At 43.1% G+C, this 15,882-nt stretch overlaps 1 protein-coding gene across 1 annotated transcript; it reads left to right on the forward strand.

Moving 5' to 3' along the window:
• The first annotated feature begins 3,721 nt into the window (after window positions 1–3,721).
• Window positions 3,722–9,544, forward strand: RSL1D1 (ribosomal L1 domain containing 1). The gene is made up of 9 exons (XM_082064509.1): window positions 3,722–3,824; window positions 3,901–4,040; window positions 4,954–5,092; window positions 5,706–5,854; window positions 6,006–6,107; window positions 6,684–6,777; window positions 6,862–6,990; window positions 7,774–7,983; window positions 9,008–9,544. Exons 1-9 carry the CDS (start codon window positions 3,789–3,791, stop codon window positions 9,350–9,352), a joined length of 1,344 nt encoding a protein of 447 aa, XP_081920635.1. The 5' UTR covers window positions 3,722–3,788; the 3' UTR covers window positions 9,353–9,544.
• Window positions 9,545–15,882: the final 6,338 nt, after the last annotated feature.

Consider the following 15,882-nt stretch of genomic DNA (forward strand, 5'->3'; position numbering starts at 1 on the left):
TCGGGGCTGCGTCCCTCTCCTCTGTTGGGGCCCGCAGGACTGATGACAGGCAAAGGATTATGTTGTAACGAGAAGACTTTGCAGCTTGTGCCACCGGGACAGGTGTCTGTTCTGAGCACGGAGTCTCTGAGCAGCCCGCGCTGTCGCAGCCCGACGGGGGACGGATCAGAGCTGGGGTGGCGCCAGCTCTGCAAAGGAACACGAGCTGACGAGAACGAGCGCGAACTCCAGATCCTGTGGGGAGTTTATCTTCTGAAACCTCTTTTGTAAGAGACTTCTCACTCCTGGTTTCATTTCTGCATATGCTTTGTGCCACCTTTGTGGGAGTTTTGCCATCTGCCTGACGCTGGAACCTTTGGGGTGCACGCTAAGGGAATAATCAGAAGCCTCAAAGACCTGTTTACAGCAGAAACAATTTCTACTTGCACACCCCTTCTGCTGGGAGAAAGTATAAAACCAAGGATGCATAGAAACATCCCCTTAAATAAGTAATGAAGTGGAATGGCTTGGATTTTTTATTTTTTTGTTCTAAATCTTAGCATTTAAATAAGTGTGACAAATGGCTTAAGAAAAAATACATACCTTCTTAATCAAAGATAAACTGAGGGCTACAGCAGACTGTTCAGTGTACAGCAATAACACCGATGGAAGTGACAAACCTTGTAATTCCCTTGTAAGTGTAACTATTTATTTGTGAGCCTGATAAATCAAAAGCACACACATTATAGCTTGTATTAATTGCATGCTCTGTTAAGCGTAAGTATTTCTTATCCAGAGATTAACTATTTTTTCCAAGACAGCTCTATTAGCTGTGTCGAGCACCTTTCGAGAGAAAATGATCATACTAAGTCAGCTAAACCACATCTAGTAACATTTAGTCACGTCAGACTTAAAATGTTGCAGAAAAATGTACTTGGATGAGACTGATGTGTTAAAAATTGGAATGTGAGTCACTAATAACAGTCCCTTCAGTTTTATGATGCCAACGCTGCGCTGCCCCAGTGCAGTCGCGTTTCAGCCCTGCGGTTCAGTCCTGTCTTACCAGACCTGGCTCGTTCATTGCCAGAGAGATGCTCCAGCCCTCTCCTTTTTTCTGGTTTGTTTTAACATGTCACAATAATATGCTGATGTTTTATTAAAACATGGCTGCTCTAAAATATGTTAAGCCCATACAGAGGTAGAAGCAAGGCTAATGCAATTATCAGGTTATAAAAGCACCACCGCTAGCGTCATATCCATAAGTACTTCCATTGCTAAAAACGTTTCAATGAGTCTGCCCTCTGGCTACTCCACATGTTCCTTTGCCTTTCAGTGATTTCTCTAATCTGTACTTCACACGACTACAAGGAAACAAATAAGACCTCTTCTGTTTCTTAGCCTGTTTCATTTGTTTTCTTCATTTGTACAAATCACACAAAAGAAAATTAAAACTTCCATTTTCCAGGATTTTTTTTTCAATCTTCAATATCAGCATATGACCACAGAGTTCTTTCCTAAGGCTGGGGAAGTCTTGAAGCCATCAGGCGTTCCACTGTTGCTCCCGCAGAATGAAAACATCAATTATTACATAAAGCAGATTCTCAAGAGAGCAGGGGATTTTAATTCCTTTCTCTTTGCACTGATACGGTGACAGAGCAACAGATTTTGTCGGAAGACATCAGACGAGGAGGAAAAAGCCATCATGGGAAAGGCAAAGAGCAGGAAAATATCGAGAGGAGAAGCATGAACGACTGCGGCTCCTGATGTGGTGTTGGAGCCCTGCTCCTGCAGAGCCGCGCTCCCCAGGGCATGAACGACTGCGGCTCCTGATGCGGTGTTGGAGCCCCGCTCCTGCAGAGCCGCGCTCCCCGGGGCATGAACGACTGCGGCTCCTGATGCGGTGTTGGAGCCCCGCTCCTGCAGAGCCGCGCTCCCCAGAGCATGAACGACTGCGGCTCCTGATGCGGTGTTGGAGCCCCGCTCCTGCAGAGCCGCGCTCCCCAGGGCCCCAGCGCTGCCGCGGCGCACACCGCGCGGTGAGGGAGGCCAAAGAGCTCCAGGCTGGATTTGAGCTCAAAAACATGCGCTTAACCAGCATGGAACTGGAAGGAATAAGCATCGCACAATCAAGCTACTTCCATGCAGTCAGTCAATGCATCTCTGAACTGAAACGGAGACGCAGCAGTTCTGCCTTTGCTACTCATGCATACAGAAGAAATGGTTTGGCGTGTGACCATCAGCGGTAGCTTTGATTGTAGCAACCCAGAAACAGTGGAGTTGGAGATGCTGAGAGGCCTGTGGGGAAGGCGAGTGCCAGAGCGCAGCCCCCGCGCTGCGGGAGATGCCGGTTCATTGGGGAACGGTGCGCAGGGCCGCGGGGGGGCAGCTCAGGACAGCTGGCAGCAGGTCTCCAAAGACAACCTCCCGCAACACGAAAACAGCCCCTCGGGACACTCAGGACAACAAGCAGAGGTAGCAGGGACCTGTCTTGGCCAAACAGCGAACTCATGACACCACTCCAGTGAGAAAAGACTGTGACACAGGAGGTAAAATCAGGGATGGGCTGCAAAGAAGTAACCTAGAAACATTGCTCAAGCATGGAGGGATTGTCAGACCTGTCATACTCACTTGGTCCATGGGAAAATCGTGGAATGAGTCTCCTTGGAAGATATTTTTGGGCACATGAAGGAGGTGCTTGGAAACGATCAGCACTGATGGACAAAGTGAAAAACATTCTGACCAACCTCATCACTCTCTATGGCAGAATGACTAGATCTGCAGGTGAGGGGAAAGAGGACGGTGTTCACCTCCATTCAGCACAGCTTCCAGCACTCTGCCCGTCACCCCATGTCCTAAATATTATGGTCTGGCTGGGCGGCCAACGCGATGGCTGACAACTGGTTGGACAGTGGGGCTCTGAGGGGAGAGATGACGGCTTGTACTCAACCTGAAAGCCAGTTACAAATGGAGTTCCACTGGGATCTATCCTGTGACATGTTCTATTTAATACCTTATCAGTGACTTGAAGCATAGACACATCACATCTGCAGGTGACATCGAACTGGAGGCGTCAACACCCTTGTGGGCAGAGCATGTGTACAGAGGGACCTGGACAGGCTGGGGGCATTTGGCAACACAAACCTTTCGAAATTCAGCAAAAGCAAATGCAAATCTGTATTTGGGAAGGAGCAGGCCCTGCGGTGTGGGCCGGGGAACGAAGGGCGGGCTGGGGAGCGGCTGGGCTGGACGGGCCGAGAGGACAGCGAGCGAACAGCCACAGGAGCCCGGGCGGGCTGGGCTGCAGGGCCTCTGCGCATCCCCAGCCCTGCCCGCGCAGGGTCACGGAGCAGATCACACGGGTGGGTCCGGGCGGTCTGAATGTCTCAGAGCAGGAGACTCCACAGCCGCTCTGGGCAGCCTGGGCCGGGCTCTGGCACCTCCCAGCAAACAAGTTTCTGCTCATGCTCAGCTGGAAGCACGAGCCAAGCAACCGTGTTGCCGGGAGGCGAAGCGGCCCAGCAGCACCCCGGGCTGGACCAGCACTCCACGAGTCCCGTGAGCTCCTCCCCTGGGCGACACTCGGGCCCGGGGCCGCCTGCCCGGACAGGGACCGGCCGCGGTGCCCCTGCCCCCCGCCCCGCGGCTCAGCCCGGCCCCGCGCACCACCCCCGGCGCTGCCGCCGGCCCGCGGCCCCGCCCCGGGGCGGAGCCAAGGCTCGGGAGCCCCGCCCCCTTTCCGGCCCCGCCCCGCGCGCTGCTGCCCCGGAAGGTGGCGTGTGCGCAGGCGCGGCGGCGCACGTGCTGGAGCCATGGCGGGCGGGACGGAGCAGCTGCGGCGCGCACAGGTAGTGCGGGCCGGGCCCTCGGCCCGCTCCCGGCCCGGCTCCGAGCCCGGTCCTAACCGCTGTGCTGCCGTTGCAGGTGAAGAAGGCGGTGGAGGCGCTGCTGGCGTTCGCCAGAAGCAAGGCCAAGGGAGACGCGCTGCTCCTGAACGAGAGCGAAAACATCCACCTCCTGGTGACGGTGTGGAAGGTCCCGCAGGCGGCGCAGGTCATCAGAATGTAAGAGACTCCCCCTCGGCCCCGTGGGGACAGGCCTGGAGAAGAGCTCTTTGCTGAGCCTGGGCTGCAGGGTCTGGCCTTCCCGCGGCGGTGCTGCTCCGTGCCCGCCGGAGCGGTGGCTGTGTCGGCTGCAGGTTTCAGGGTCTGTGCCTTCCGTCTGCCACTTAAAGAGAATAATTCAATCTTTTATTTCTCTTAACCCACCACCAAATAATTAAAAAGACCCCAGCAACTTTTTTGTGATACCCAAAAGCAGATGTGAATTGTAAGTTTTCTTTAAAACTGTAGCATTACTGTATTGAGAAAGTTTACATCTGTTTATCTGGGCCCCGGTGCTACAAAGACTTGTCTGTTGATGGGATGCAGCCATGATATAGAATCATAGAATCATTTTGGTTGGAAGAGCCCCTCAAGGTCATCAAGTTCAACCGTAACCCACACCTGGCACTGCCCCATGTCCTGAGAACCTCATGTCCGTCTGTCCAGCCCTCCAGGGCTGGTGCCTCCAGCACTGCCCTGGGCAGCCTGTTCCAATGCCCCACAGCCCTTTGGGGAAGAAATTGCTCCCCAGATCCAACCTCAGCCGACCCTGGTGCAACTTGAGGCCGTTTCTGTATAAAGAGAAGAGAACAGATGGTACTTCTCCTGTGTGCTGACCGCAGGACAGATGGATTCAGGGGTGTATCTGACTGCACCCATGGTATATGATTGCTTAACTTTTATACTTCTGTGTGCGTTAAAGGTATAGGTTCCATCAAGGACGTCTAGCAGTTAACAACAGAATCTCAGTACCTAGTTTCTGTGCATCACTCGTTACTGGGTGTTGATCTCTGTAGACAGTGTAGACCTCATTCTAGAAGGAACTTCTTTCTCTTCTCAGCCATTCCCTGTCCCCGTCGTGTTCTCGTTGCAGACCCCTGCCCCACGGCACGCGGCCGGACACGGCTGAGGTTTGCCTCTTCACGAAGGATGAACCGAATTTATCAGCAGAGCAGACTGAAAATCTGTACAAGAAGCTTTTAATCCAGAATGGGATCAGAAGTGTTAGCCAGGTAAAGGAGAAATCTGATTGCAGAGTACAGTACTGTCACTTCTTCCCTCTTGTACCAGTGAAAAGGGAAAACAGCTGTTCTTCCTGCTGTTTAATATTCTGATCTCAATGGTTCTGAGGCAGCAGTCTCTAAATAAGATTTTTTTCTGACTATTCAAATGTTTTCTGAACTTTAAAATTTATTCAGAAGAATTCCTTCAATTTGAAACAATCTTTGGCAATCAGATGTAAGTGCTAGATAAATGCTCAGTATTTAGTTAGAGTAAGCAACTAGAAAAACAGTGTGAAAGAAAAATTGAGTTCTTTGCAGCTGGATTGGATTCCTTATGCCACTAGCAGTAAAACTAGAAAATATTTTTGTTGTATATAACCTTGATTTAGACGTTACCACGTACTAAAGTTCTCCGTGGTGATTTGCAGTTACTGTGCAAGAGATCTGTATTGTTTGATTCCTAAAACAAAAACTACTGTATCCTTTTTCTGTTGTCTTCAGCATTCTAAAATAAAAGCACCATGACAGACTGTCAGTTATGGTCGTTAATTCTCTGCAGTTCTCAGAAGTTTTCTCGGCTGTATTTTCAGCAGTGGAGACTAAACTGTTACTTGCGTTGCAGGTCATCTCATACAAAACTCTCAAAAAAGAGTATAAACTATTTGAATCAAAGCGTCGCCTCCTGAACAGATTTGATCTCTTTCTGTCTGATGACCGAATCAGAAGGCTCTTGCCCTCACATCTAGGAAAACACTTCTATGAAAGGAAAAAGTAGGTCTTTAATTTCTGTATATTTTTTTTAACATTAGATTCTTCTTAGTAAAGCTCTGGTTGGGTGGAATTGGGGTGGGTTGGATTGGGTTTTGTTTGGTTTGATTTTGGTTTTTGAAACATTTTTTCTTTCCCCTCCTTTGTTTTTTAGGGCGCCTTTATCTGTAAACCTGAAAGCCAGAAATCTTGCTAAGGAGCTACAAAAACATATCCAGGGCACTACGCTCCCCGTTACCAACAAAGGGTGCTGCTAGTAAGTATGAGCAGTTAATACTTCACTTGAAGTACAGTTGTGCCTTAACTGTAGGAACTTTAAGTCAATTTTATTCCATTAATATGTGAATAAAACAGGTTAAGAGTTACCATTCCAGATATGGGCCATTTTGAACATTAACGTGTATGAAGAAATCAGTAGCTCTACTGATTTAAGTTTTACTGTAGAGTTTTCCTTTTTGTGGTGGTTTTTTTTTACCTTATGCCTAAAGAATTTCTAGCCAATGGTCACCAGCTGACACTGTGAAGAATCTTAAAACATTGCTGTTAAATTAGATAAAAACTACTTCCAAAATAATCTATTCTTGTAAGATTTTTCATTTATTGTGCATCTAAGGGGATCTAAACTGGTAATATGCTTAGTAACATAAGGCAGAAGTTGCATATCCAAGTATGGAAAAGTTAATACAAGTAAATCTATTCTGTTATTACAAGAAACTTCTGCAATAGACAACCATCTTTTATGAAAGTTAAGATAATTGCACCTAAGTGCACCTAAGGAACTTGAAGTATGTTTGTTTGCCCACATATAAATGTTACTGTTCATTTCTTTCAGCACAGCCCGTATAGGTCACACGGGGATGAAAGCGGATGAGATCCTGGACAACATAATTGCAGCAGCCAAGGTGATTGCGAAGAAGCTCCCAAAGGTACTGCTGAGTGATCGCGTTAAACCCAAGGTGGTTCATAATTTGGCTTTATTTTTACATAATATACCGGTTTTGTTGTTGCAGAAGTGGAAAAATGTAAAAATTCTTCACCTCAAAACACTGAAATCAGTTGCACTTCCGATTTTTACTGCTAATATCTCCAATTTGGATGAGCTTGACAGACAGCCATCTCTCAAAAAAAAGGAAGTAAAGGTAAAAAAATTCTTCAAACTTTCTATAAAACCTATCAGAATGACTAGTCCTTTTATGCATTGTAGTGTCTGATGTGTTAGGCTTAAACATTTTAGCAGCTGATCCCAGGCATTTCTGGCTACAAATCGATTTAGGTGCTCCTGACTCTGAGCGCTTCAAGTACTCAGTAATACTAATAAAATAATGGGAAAACTGCCTGATAGGTTGTAAAGCAAATTGGAAATCAGGAAGCCAAGTGTTTCTAGTCCTATATGGTGCAGAGTTTCATTCTTAGAACTTCTGCTTGCACTGTTTATTCATATTTGCCTTCTGGAAATGCGCTTGTTACCATATACATGGATTCAGACTATGCATCTGTTCTTTGTTGGCTAATCAGTGGCATCTGAATAACTCAGAAAATTGCATGTTTGTATGTATAGGGGGCTCACCTACTTTTTAAAAGAAGAAAATAATCAGCTATTCCTTTGTACTGAGTTCTGCTTATGATGTATGTTCTTTTGTCTAAAATAAATTTGAAGCATATATGTTCAACTCAGAGACTGTAATCTTGACATTATTGTTTTACCTATAAATAGCTTCCTTATGAACTGTTTATAATAACCTTCTGAAAGTAATGCATTTTTTTCATATTCTGCATATGGTTGACCAGTCCAGGCCTATTGAACAACAGTATTTAAATAAGCATTGCCTAGACCATCTTATTTTTAACCATATTAAAACAATTATTATACATTTAGAAATGTTATAAAGATTTGTCTTAAATGTACTTCGAATTAATTCTAGAAGGGAAAGAACAAGAAACTGAAGAAGGCAGCGAAAAAAAATTCAAGTCAAGTCACTTCGCCAACTAAAATTAATACTGTGGCTGCTGCTGCAATCCAGGAACCTGTGGTAAAAGAAAAAGTAGAAGTAGCCCAAGAACCAGGTGATCACGATGATGATGAAATTCCACAGCTGGTGCCCGTGCAAACAGCCACCTCAGCTGAGCTGAAGGTAATTGTTTAATAGTGAGAAATGTGCGTTTCTGTTAAAGCTAAAGATTTGAACTGTTATTCATTGCTTCTTAGGGAACAGTGTGTGTTAACACACTTCAGGTGAACTGGATTTTTTGTGAATGTATCATGAAAGCAAGAGTATAGGGTATGGGGAGGGATGCCTTAAGGAGGCAGTTTATTCTGGCTTTTTTTTTGGTTTTGAGGGTTTTTTTAATTTTTAACAGACTTTGTCTTAGAGACAAAGGAAGCCAGTGCTTATTGTTCTTTTACATATTTTTCTGAGTAGCAGCAATTTTGTCTAGGTCAAATAAGAATCCTGAACTCAGAAGAAAGGGTAAACGAGAAACAGCTAAATACTTAAGTAAATAATAAAAATTTTAATTCAAAATTTCTTCTAAAATTAAATTTTAGTGTATTTTTTATTGTATCATCTTCTGCCTGGAGTGCAAAACTTGAGAAAAATTAATAACATTCTCTAGAATGCAACATTAACAATCACGTAATATAAATTGAAAGCTAGTAGCTTGCATGAAATACTGGATAGATGTATTGTTGCCAGAGTTGGAGATGATGTGGATCATATCACTAACATGTCTGCAACACAACCAGACCGATAATACTCGCGTTTAACAAATATCTAGGAAAGATATGTGGGTGAATAAAACCATAACACTTAAAATTCAATTTGGTTATACTGCATTCATGATTGGAGCATAGCCTGTGATTAAAAGCTCTGCCAGCAGAGGTCAGGGAACTTGGCTGGCCAAGAGGATCCTTGCATCTGTTAAATGATTTACTTTCTTACCATTTTGGTGTTTCTTTCATTTTTTTTCATGATTATTTCTGTGCTTGATCCTCTGCTTCCAGACTGAAACATGAAAAGATTATTTGGGCTAGGGCACAGTTCAGTCGGTAGAAAGTGTCTGGCATTTATAATGGTTTTCATTCGTTCTTCTTGAAACACAGTTAAGATGTTTCTTTGGTGGAAAGGTGATTTTTTTTTGTGTGTATCTCAAATACAGAAAATGGAACCAAGTCCAGAAAAAGGTGACAACCTGGGCAAGAAAACTAAAACATCCCTTGGTAAGAGGAAGAAACAACCTCTAGCTGTGGAAGCTCCAAAAATGAAACACAAAGTTACAGAAGAGCATACAGACTTGAAGACATCACCAAAACAGAAAAAAGCCAAGCAGCTCAGCATGCCAAGGGAAGCAATAAAAGAAAAAAAGATGAAAAAGACTCCCAAAAAAACAGAAGCAAAGTCTTTTGCATCACCCAAAGCTGGCAAATCAATACAGTCAGCCAAGAAGTCTTCCAGAACGCCAAAGCAAGCACCCAAGAAAGTGCACAGGCCACAGTCAGCATGAATGTTGTTTGTTGTAACACATTTTATATTGTCATTCAGTAATAATTTTTAGTAAACAAATATATTGGTGAAGTAAAATACCTTCTTCAGAAAATCTGATGCTAAGAGCTTTTTTCACTGAGGCCTGTAAAGATTCATTTGTGTTTCCTTCTAACTGCTGCACTGGAACCAATAAACTCGCAATCCTAATTGAGTCTTATTTCCTACCTTTTCTTTTCCTGGCCCAAACTAAAGGCACTCAAATTTTGGAAGTGTCAAAGGTCAGGGAGGGGACTATTCCAAGAAAAAAAAGCTGAGAAATATTTTTGAAGTGGTGTCTTCCTGAAGCATAGCTTAGTACTGAACAGACAAGGGCTGAAGCAAGAAGCATGCATACTGAGAGCAGCAATCTATTTAAAATGTGAAATAGCTGCTGCTTTCTTTTGTAATTGTTCAATATAATGAAAAGAGGTTAACATTTATTGAACTTATTTCAGATATTTAACAGTCTGATAAGCCAAACTTAATGTATTCTTTAGCTATTTTTACCTAAGGTATTCATGTGTGTGTTTGCTTGTGTTGTTTGGGTGTGTTGTTTCATTTTTGGTTTTGTTTGTGGGGTTTTATGTTTGTTTCTTTTTTAAAGCACAGAGTTTTACTTTTGTCATTGTATGCTTTGACCATTTATACTTTATTACATCAGGAAAAATCTTACCTTCACTTTTGGGCTTTATTTCTGCTAACAGAACAACTGAGGGTATCCCTGCGTGCTGGGTGCAATCCTATTGTTTCTTGCATCTGAAAACCACCAAAGGGTGTACGAGTTTCAGGTGTGCCAGCTAAGTGAACCAGTCCCATGAAGGCATGAAAAATATACACTGCAGAACTGTAAGTTTATATATTTGAAATGTTACAGAATAAGCAAGTTGTTGCTCTCTGCATGATTACTTCATGTCCCTCTCAGGGTGAGAATACAAGGCAAGATTTGTGATGAAACATCCTAGTGATAAAAATCTTTATTAGCAATATTTTACTCAAATTCAAATAGGAAGAAGGTCATAAGAGACAACATGATTAATCAACAGTATGTAACAAGCGTAGTTTGCAAAGTTCAAAACCAAACTATCCTGTGTCCTATTTAGGACATCGGTATCAATAGATTTACTACCTAGAAAGTAATTAGGAGCAAAATAAAAAGTGGTAAAAGAAACACTAAAGAATATGAAAATATTCTGCTTGATCCATGGTGTCAATTTCCTGTAACCCATGACCTCTTGTTCTCACCTACCATAAACATTTTTTCATCAAGGAACAATTTTGCCCAAAAACGCTGGTCTGACTCAATGATCCCTGTTAGATCCATGCTAACAGAAAGATCTGATCTTGTCCAAAAATAATCCCATCACTTTCTAGGCTGGGCTGCAACACAGAACTTCACTTCCATAGGAGTGAAGGACAGACACAAAACTCTCCTGCTTTCTGGAAATGTGGTGGTGTATCTAGTATTTCATGTTAAAATATCAGTATCAACAAGTAGCACCGTGAAATTCTGCAGCACCTTGAGCCAGCCTGTGCTGGGACTGCAGTAGTTTGGCTTTCCTTGTTCATAGCAGTGCTGGAATGCACACAGCCAGGTAAGACACCTGATGGACACAGCTACAAACTAACCCACGGGAGAAAAAATATATACTAGGGAGTGGAATTCGTTCCATTTATTTAGCAGAGTATGCAGGATTCTGACAGTTGAAGATGTAACACTACTGATGTGATTTTTATTCTCCCTATGAGTAATGTAGTCTTCTAATAAAAAAGTGTATTTAAAATTCAGAAAATAAGTGGGTAATATTAATAACTTGCTCTTCAGCTGGAGACGTTGGCAACAGTCAGTCAGAAACAGTAAGTGACCATTGTTAAAGAGAGGTACATTTTGCAACTTCTCAGCAGATTGTAAGCATTGAAGATCAGTGCTGAATGATGGAGTTAAATTTGTTATGTTTATTCGGGAAGCTATTTGTCGGTAATGTTTGTCTTGCTTTTTTAAGAGGCCTGGGAAAACCTGTCACGTCACTGATCAAGACAGGAAATATGAAAAACTAACATTCAGGTTGAAACTCTGCCTATTGCTGATGCAGTACAGAAATCAGGTGTAAAACAATTGTTTTCAATTAATTAATTTCAACTGGCAAGCTGTAAGGAACATTATAATCACCACTTCACGTCCTTGGTATAAATGCTCTTGCTACAAAGATAATGATTTTCTATGCAGGCAGAAGCAGCGAAGATGGAAAACACCTCCCAAGGGCTGAGCTGGTTTAACTGCGCAAGGAATGTTGGTGAGTATTAAGCTCGGTCTTAGATGAACAGCGGGTATGCACTGGTCATGTGTGAGTCTTTTTAAGGGTATTTCTGGGAATGACCATCAAGAGACTGAAGAAAATCTCATATGTTTATGTATAAATTCTTACAGACCAACCATTTTTATTCTGATAATATTTATTTTGACTTCAGAAAGAGAAGGTTAAAGGATAATAGACATCCGCATAATTATTTAAGGTACTATATCTTTGACCTTACAATCTTTATTTTATTCAAAAATTGAAGGTGGAAAGAATGGAGGAATGAACTATAAAAGCCATTTTATGCTATGGCTAGTAAAATTGTCAGTCTTATAATAAAGCTGTATTACCACAAGCTCTATCAGGAGCCCCATAATTCTGAATTTTAAAAATGGACTTTGGACTTATGCAATGTTTTCAATAGCACTATTTGTCTTTAGTTAAGGTTTTGGGGTGTTTGAATAGAAAAATCTGTCTGTTAACTTTTTCTTTATTAAGAGTGTTGTGCTGGTTTGACTGAAAATGGGTTAATTTTCATCATGCAGTTAGAAGCCTTTCTTTTCATAGCTAGCATGCTCATTGGGACTTAGTTTGAGAACAAGCAGATAACATCCCAGCACAGAGTTAATGTTTGTAATTGCTCTGGTCTGAAAGGCAAGGACACTCGAGCTCTGCCCGCAGGGGTGAGGCAGCGAGGAAGGGGGATGGATGGACAGGGCTGGACTGACACCCAGACTGATCAATGGGAGCATCATGCTAATAATTTAAGGAGAGTTGGGACCTTCTGGTTGGCTTTTCTGATCTCTCTGGCTCTCTCTCTTCTGTTCGCTCTCTGGGAGAGTTTTGGTTGGGATGTTTAGTCTGGCCTTTTGCTATTTTGCAGAGGCCTCTGGGCTTTTCTGCCTTTTTCCTCTCTTTTCTCTCTCTCTGGGATAGGCTTTAGGACCAGGTGTAGTTTGCTGGGACTGGCTGCTCAGTTGTGGACAGAGGTTGTGAGGAATTGCCTTGAGTATCTTTTATTTCTGTTTATATATATATATATATATATATTTACTAGTAGTGTATTAGTATTTTATGATTTTACTAAACTGTGTTTATCTCAACCCAAGGTTCTCCCTTCCCTTTTGATTCTCTCTCCTGTTGGGGAGGGGGTGAGTGAGTGGCTGTGTGGTTGTATTGCCAGCTCGGGTTAAACCACGGCAGAGTGTAGAATAATATTTTGAAGTATGGAATTGTCAAGGCACATCTAGGCTCTTGAATAAAAGTGGTACTTTCTCTACATGGTTCATGTATCCTTGCACTAAGTGCTTTGTGGAGACTCTCTAATGGCCAAATTTTTTATGTGTATCATTAATGTGAGCAAGTTAATGATTTATGTGAGTTTGTGTCGTTTTTTAGAAGTACTGAAAGCAGAGTGGCTGTAGGGAAGCTAGAAGGGAAGAGGAAGTTGATAACATTCAAAATATCAACATTCTCATTTTAAAAAGTATTGTTTTATTATTAAAATTTGCTGCAGGAGTTAAAACTGAAATCTTAATCAGATTGAGGACAAGCTTCTGCAAGGAGTCTTTGCTTTTATTTGAAAGACAGTACCAAAACATTTAGTAGTGATTGTTTTGACTAGAATTGATTTTTATATTGCTTATTTGCTCTCCACATTTGTACTAAAGTGGGAACTAACTCATGTTCTTTACAGACATAAAATGGAGTCAGGAAGCAAGTCTTTTGAAAGACTGCAGTAAGTATTAGCAATTACAATTACTACAGTGAAACAACCTAGTGCAGCTCCCTTGCAACTTTACTCTAGTGAAGATGGAGTGCCTTTCTTTCTGCACCCCCCCCCCCCCAAGTCTGCTGAACTCCTCCTTTTGCAGGAGAGGAAAAACTTAAAAACTACATTAACTCTGATTTATATGGCTGGGTGCTTTTTTAAAAAATAATCAAGTTGAGATATATGCAATGCGTTAGGAACTTCAACAGCATCTTGTTTTGAAAAATATTAAGGTCTTGCTGAAAAATGACTTCCATGTTTATCTGTTCATGGAAATTAAAATACCATGTATAGAAAAAAACCCATAGACTAGTTGATGCCTGTAGCTGGTCTGCAAGCTTCTGCCATGCTCTAGAAATCACCACATTTTTAACTTTCATTTCAGATTAGCCCTTGAATTCAGCATTACTGGGAAGAGTAACAGCTACTAATAAAGCAAATATCGGAACACTGTCAGAACGAAGTCTTGGCAGGAGAGATGCAGAAAAGATAATAGAAACTTGTTCATGAACTCATTTTGTAGGAGTTAATTACATCTTGGGCCCTAGGGGGAGGTAAGTTTGGTGCACACAGTAAGAAGGCTGCAGGGCTAGGACCATGACTTTAATAGCTCTTCTTCCAAAGAATCCGAGTTAAGACTATTTATACTGATTTCTATTTAAAATTCTCTCAGTATTTGTTATACTATTGTAATTAGATCTGCCTTCTCTGTTAATCTTCAGATTAAGCAAAACTGTCATGATTATTTCTTATAGGGTTGTATATGATTATTAGAATTCCTATGGCTGTAAGGATTAAGTAAGTAATTTTAAAATTATCTTGACTTCCTAAGAGCTACTCTAATGAAACCCCCACCCTCCCCCCTCCAACTAAGCAAGTATATAACCCTCACTTAAACTTGGACAACTGGTACATTATCTTCTTTCTCTTACACTTCTGAGAGGGACAAAAGTTAGAAGGTTGTTTAACACCATAATGTGAGGCAGAAGTAGAACCATGGTTATTTTATGGAAGCTAGGTTTAAACTTTAAAATCCAAAAGGTACTTTAAAATAATCAGGAAGAATAGCAGTATAGGCTTTTTAGTACCATAATTCTTCCCAATACAGAAGTTGTATTAGGTTTCAAAATGAAAGATATTTTAATGATGAAGTACTTAGAATAATTTTAACTTTTTTCTTTTCGAGGTGATTTAAGCTTGTGATTTCCTAAAGACATACTTTATGGAATAATGTCAGTAACATGGGCAGTCACGAATGAAGAAGTGGCTTCACCCAGTCTTGATCTCAATGTTCTGCAGGAGCAATAAGCAAACCAAGCACTATGACAGGAATTGAGTGTGTAGTTTTATTAGAGTAAGCCAATTGCACTCATTGTCATGGGAGAATTAGTCTTGCTCAGCAGCATGGTTCTTGGCATGCTGTTCTTCCACAAATACGTGGAAGCTGCACATGCTCTTAGGCTTGTCAGACTTTCCATTGGTTTGATATTTCTCGTTACCAGAACAGCATGGCTCACCCATCGTTATACAAACTGTTAGATACGAGGCCTTGTGAGAGTGTGTGCAGGAGAGCCTACAGCCCAATACAGTTCTGCCTGGGGACCTGGGAGTGCCTGAAGATAAGTACCAGGTCATGAACTGACACAGGAGTCGACAGAAATATGGACCTTGCCTTTTGTATAACTGCTTTACTTGCTGGATTTTTCATCTTGTATTCACAACTAGTTTCCTGCTTGTTGACTTGTAGTTGTATTCTAACTACTCTCTTCAAGCACGTAATCTATATGACTTTGCAAATGCACATTATAATCATCTCGCAAATCTCTGCCTGCCAGCAGCTGCCTGCTTGTGGAAGTGTCCAGCCGGTGCTCTCACCTCGAACCTTTCCTGAAGTGCATCCTCCCCGGTGTGCGAGCAGACCGAGGCAGAGCCCTCACCCGGGAGCAGTTAACCGGGCACAGCTGTCTCAGCTCACCTACCCGGGAACAGTTAACCGGGCACAGCTGTCTCAGCTCACCTACCCGGGAACAGTTAACCGGGCACAGCTGTCTCAGCTCACCTACCTGGGAGCAGTTAACCGGGCACAGCTGTCTCAGCTCACCTACCCGGGAACAGTTAACCGGGCACAGCTGTCTCAGCTCACCTACCCGGGAACAGTTAACCGGGCACAGCTGTCTCAGCTCACCTACCCGGGAACAGTTAACCGGGCACAGCTGTCTCAGCTCACCTACCCGGGAACAGTTAACGGGGCACAGCTGTCTCAGCTCACTGCACAGTGGAGGTGCCGCTGCAGCCCAGCCTCCAAACCTGCTCGGCGCTCCCTCGCAAAGCCAGGCCTGGAGGAAGCGCTGGCTGCGCCTCGGCGAGTCGGGGGCAGGAGGAAGGGGCCTGTCAGGCGTTGCCCAACGCCGCTGCCGGGGAGCGGCCAACTGCGGGAACCGAGTC

Source organism: Streptopelia decaocto, assembly GCF_964273445.1.
Source record: "Streptopelia decaocto genome assembly, chromosome: 13".
NCBI lineage: Eukaryota > Metazoa > Chordata > Aves > Columbiformes > Columbidae > Streptopelia > Streptopelia decaocto.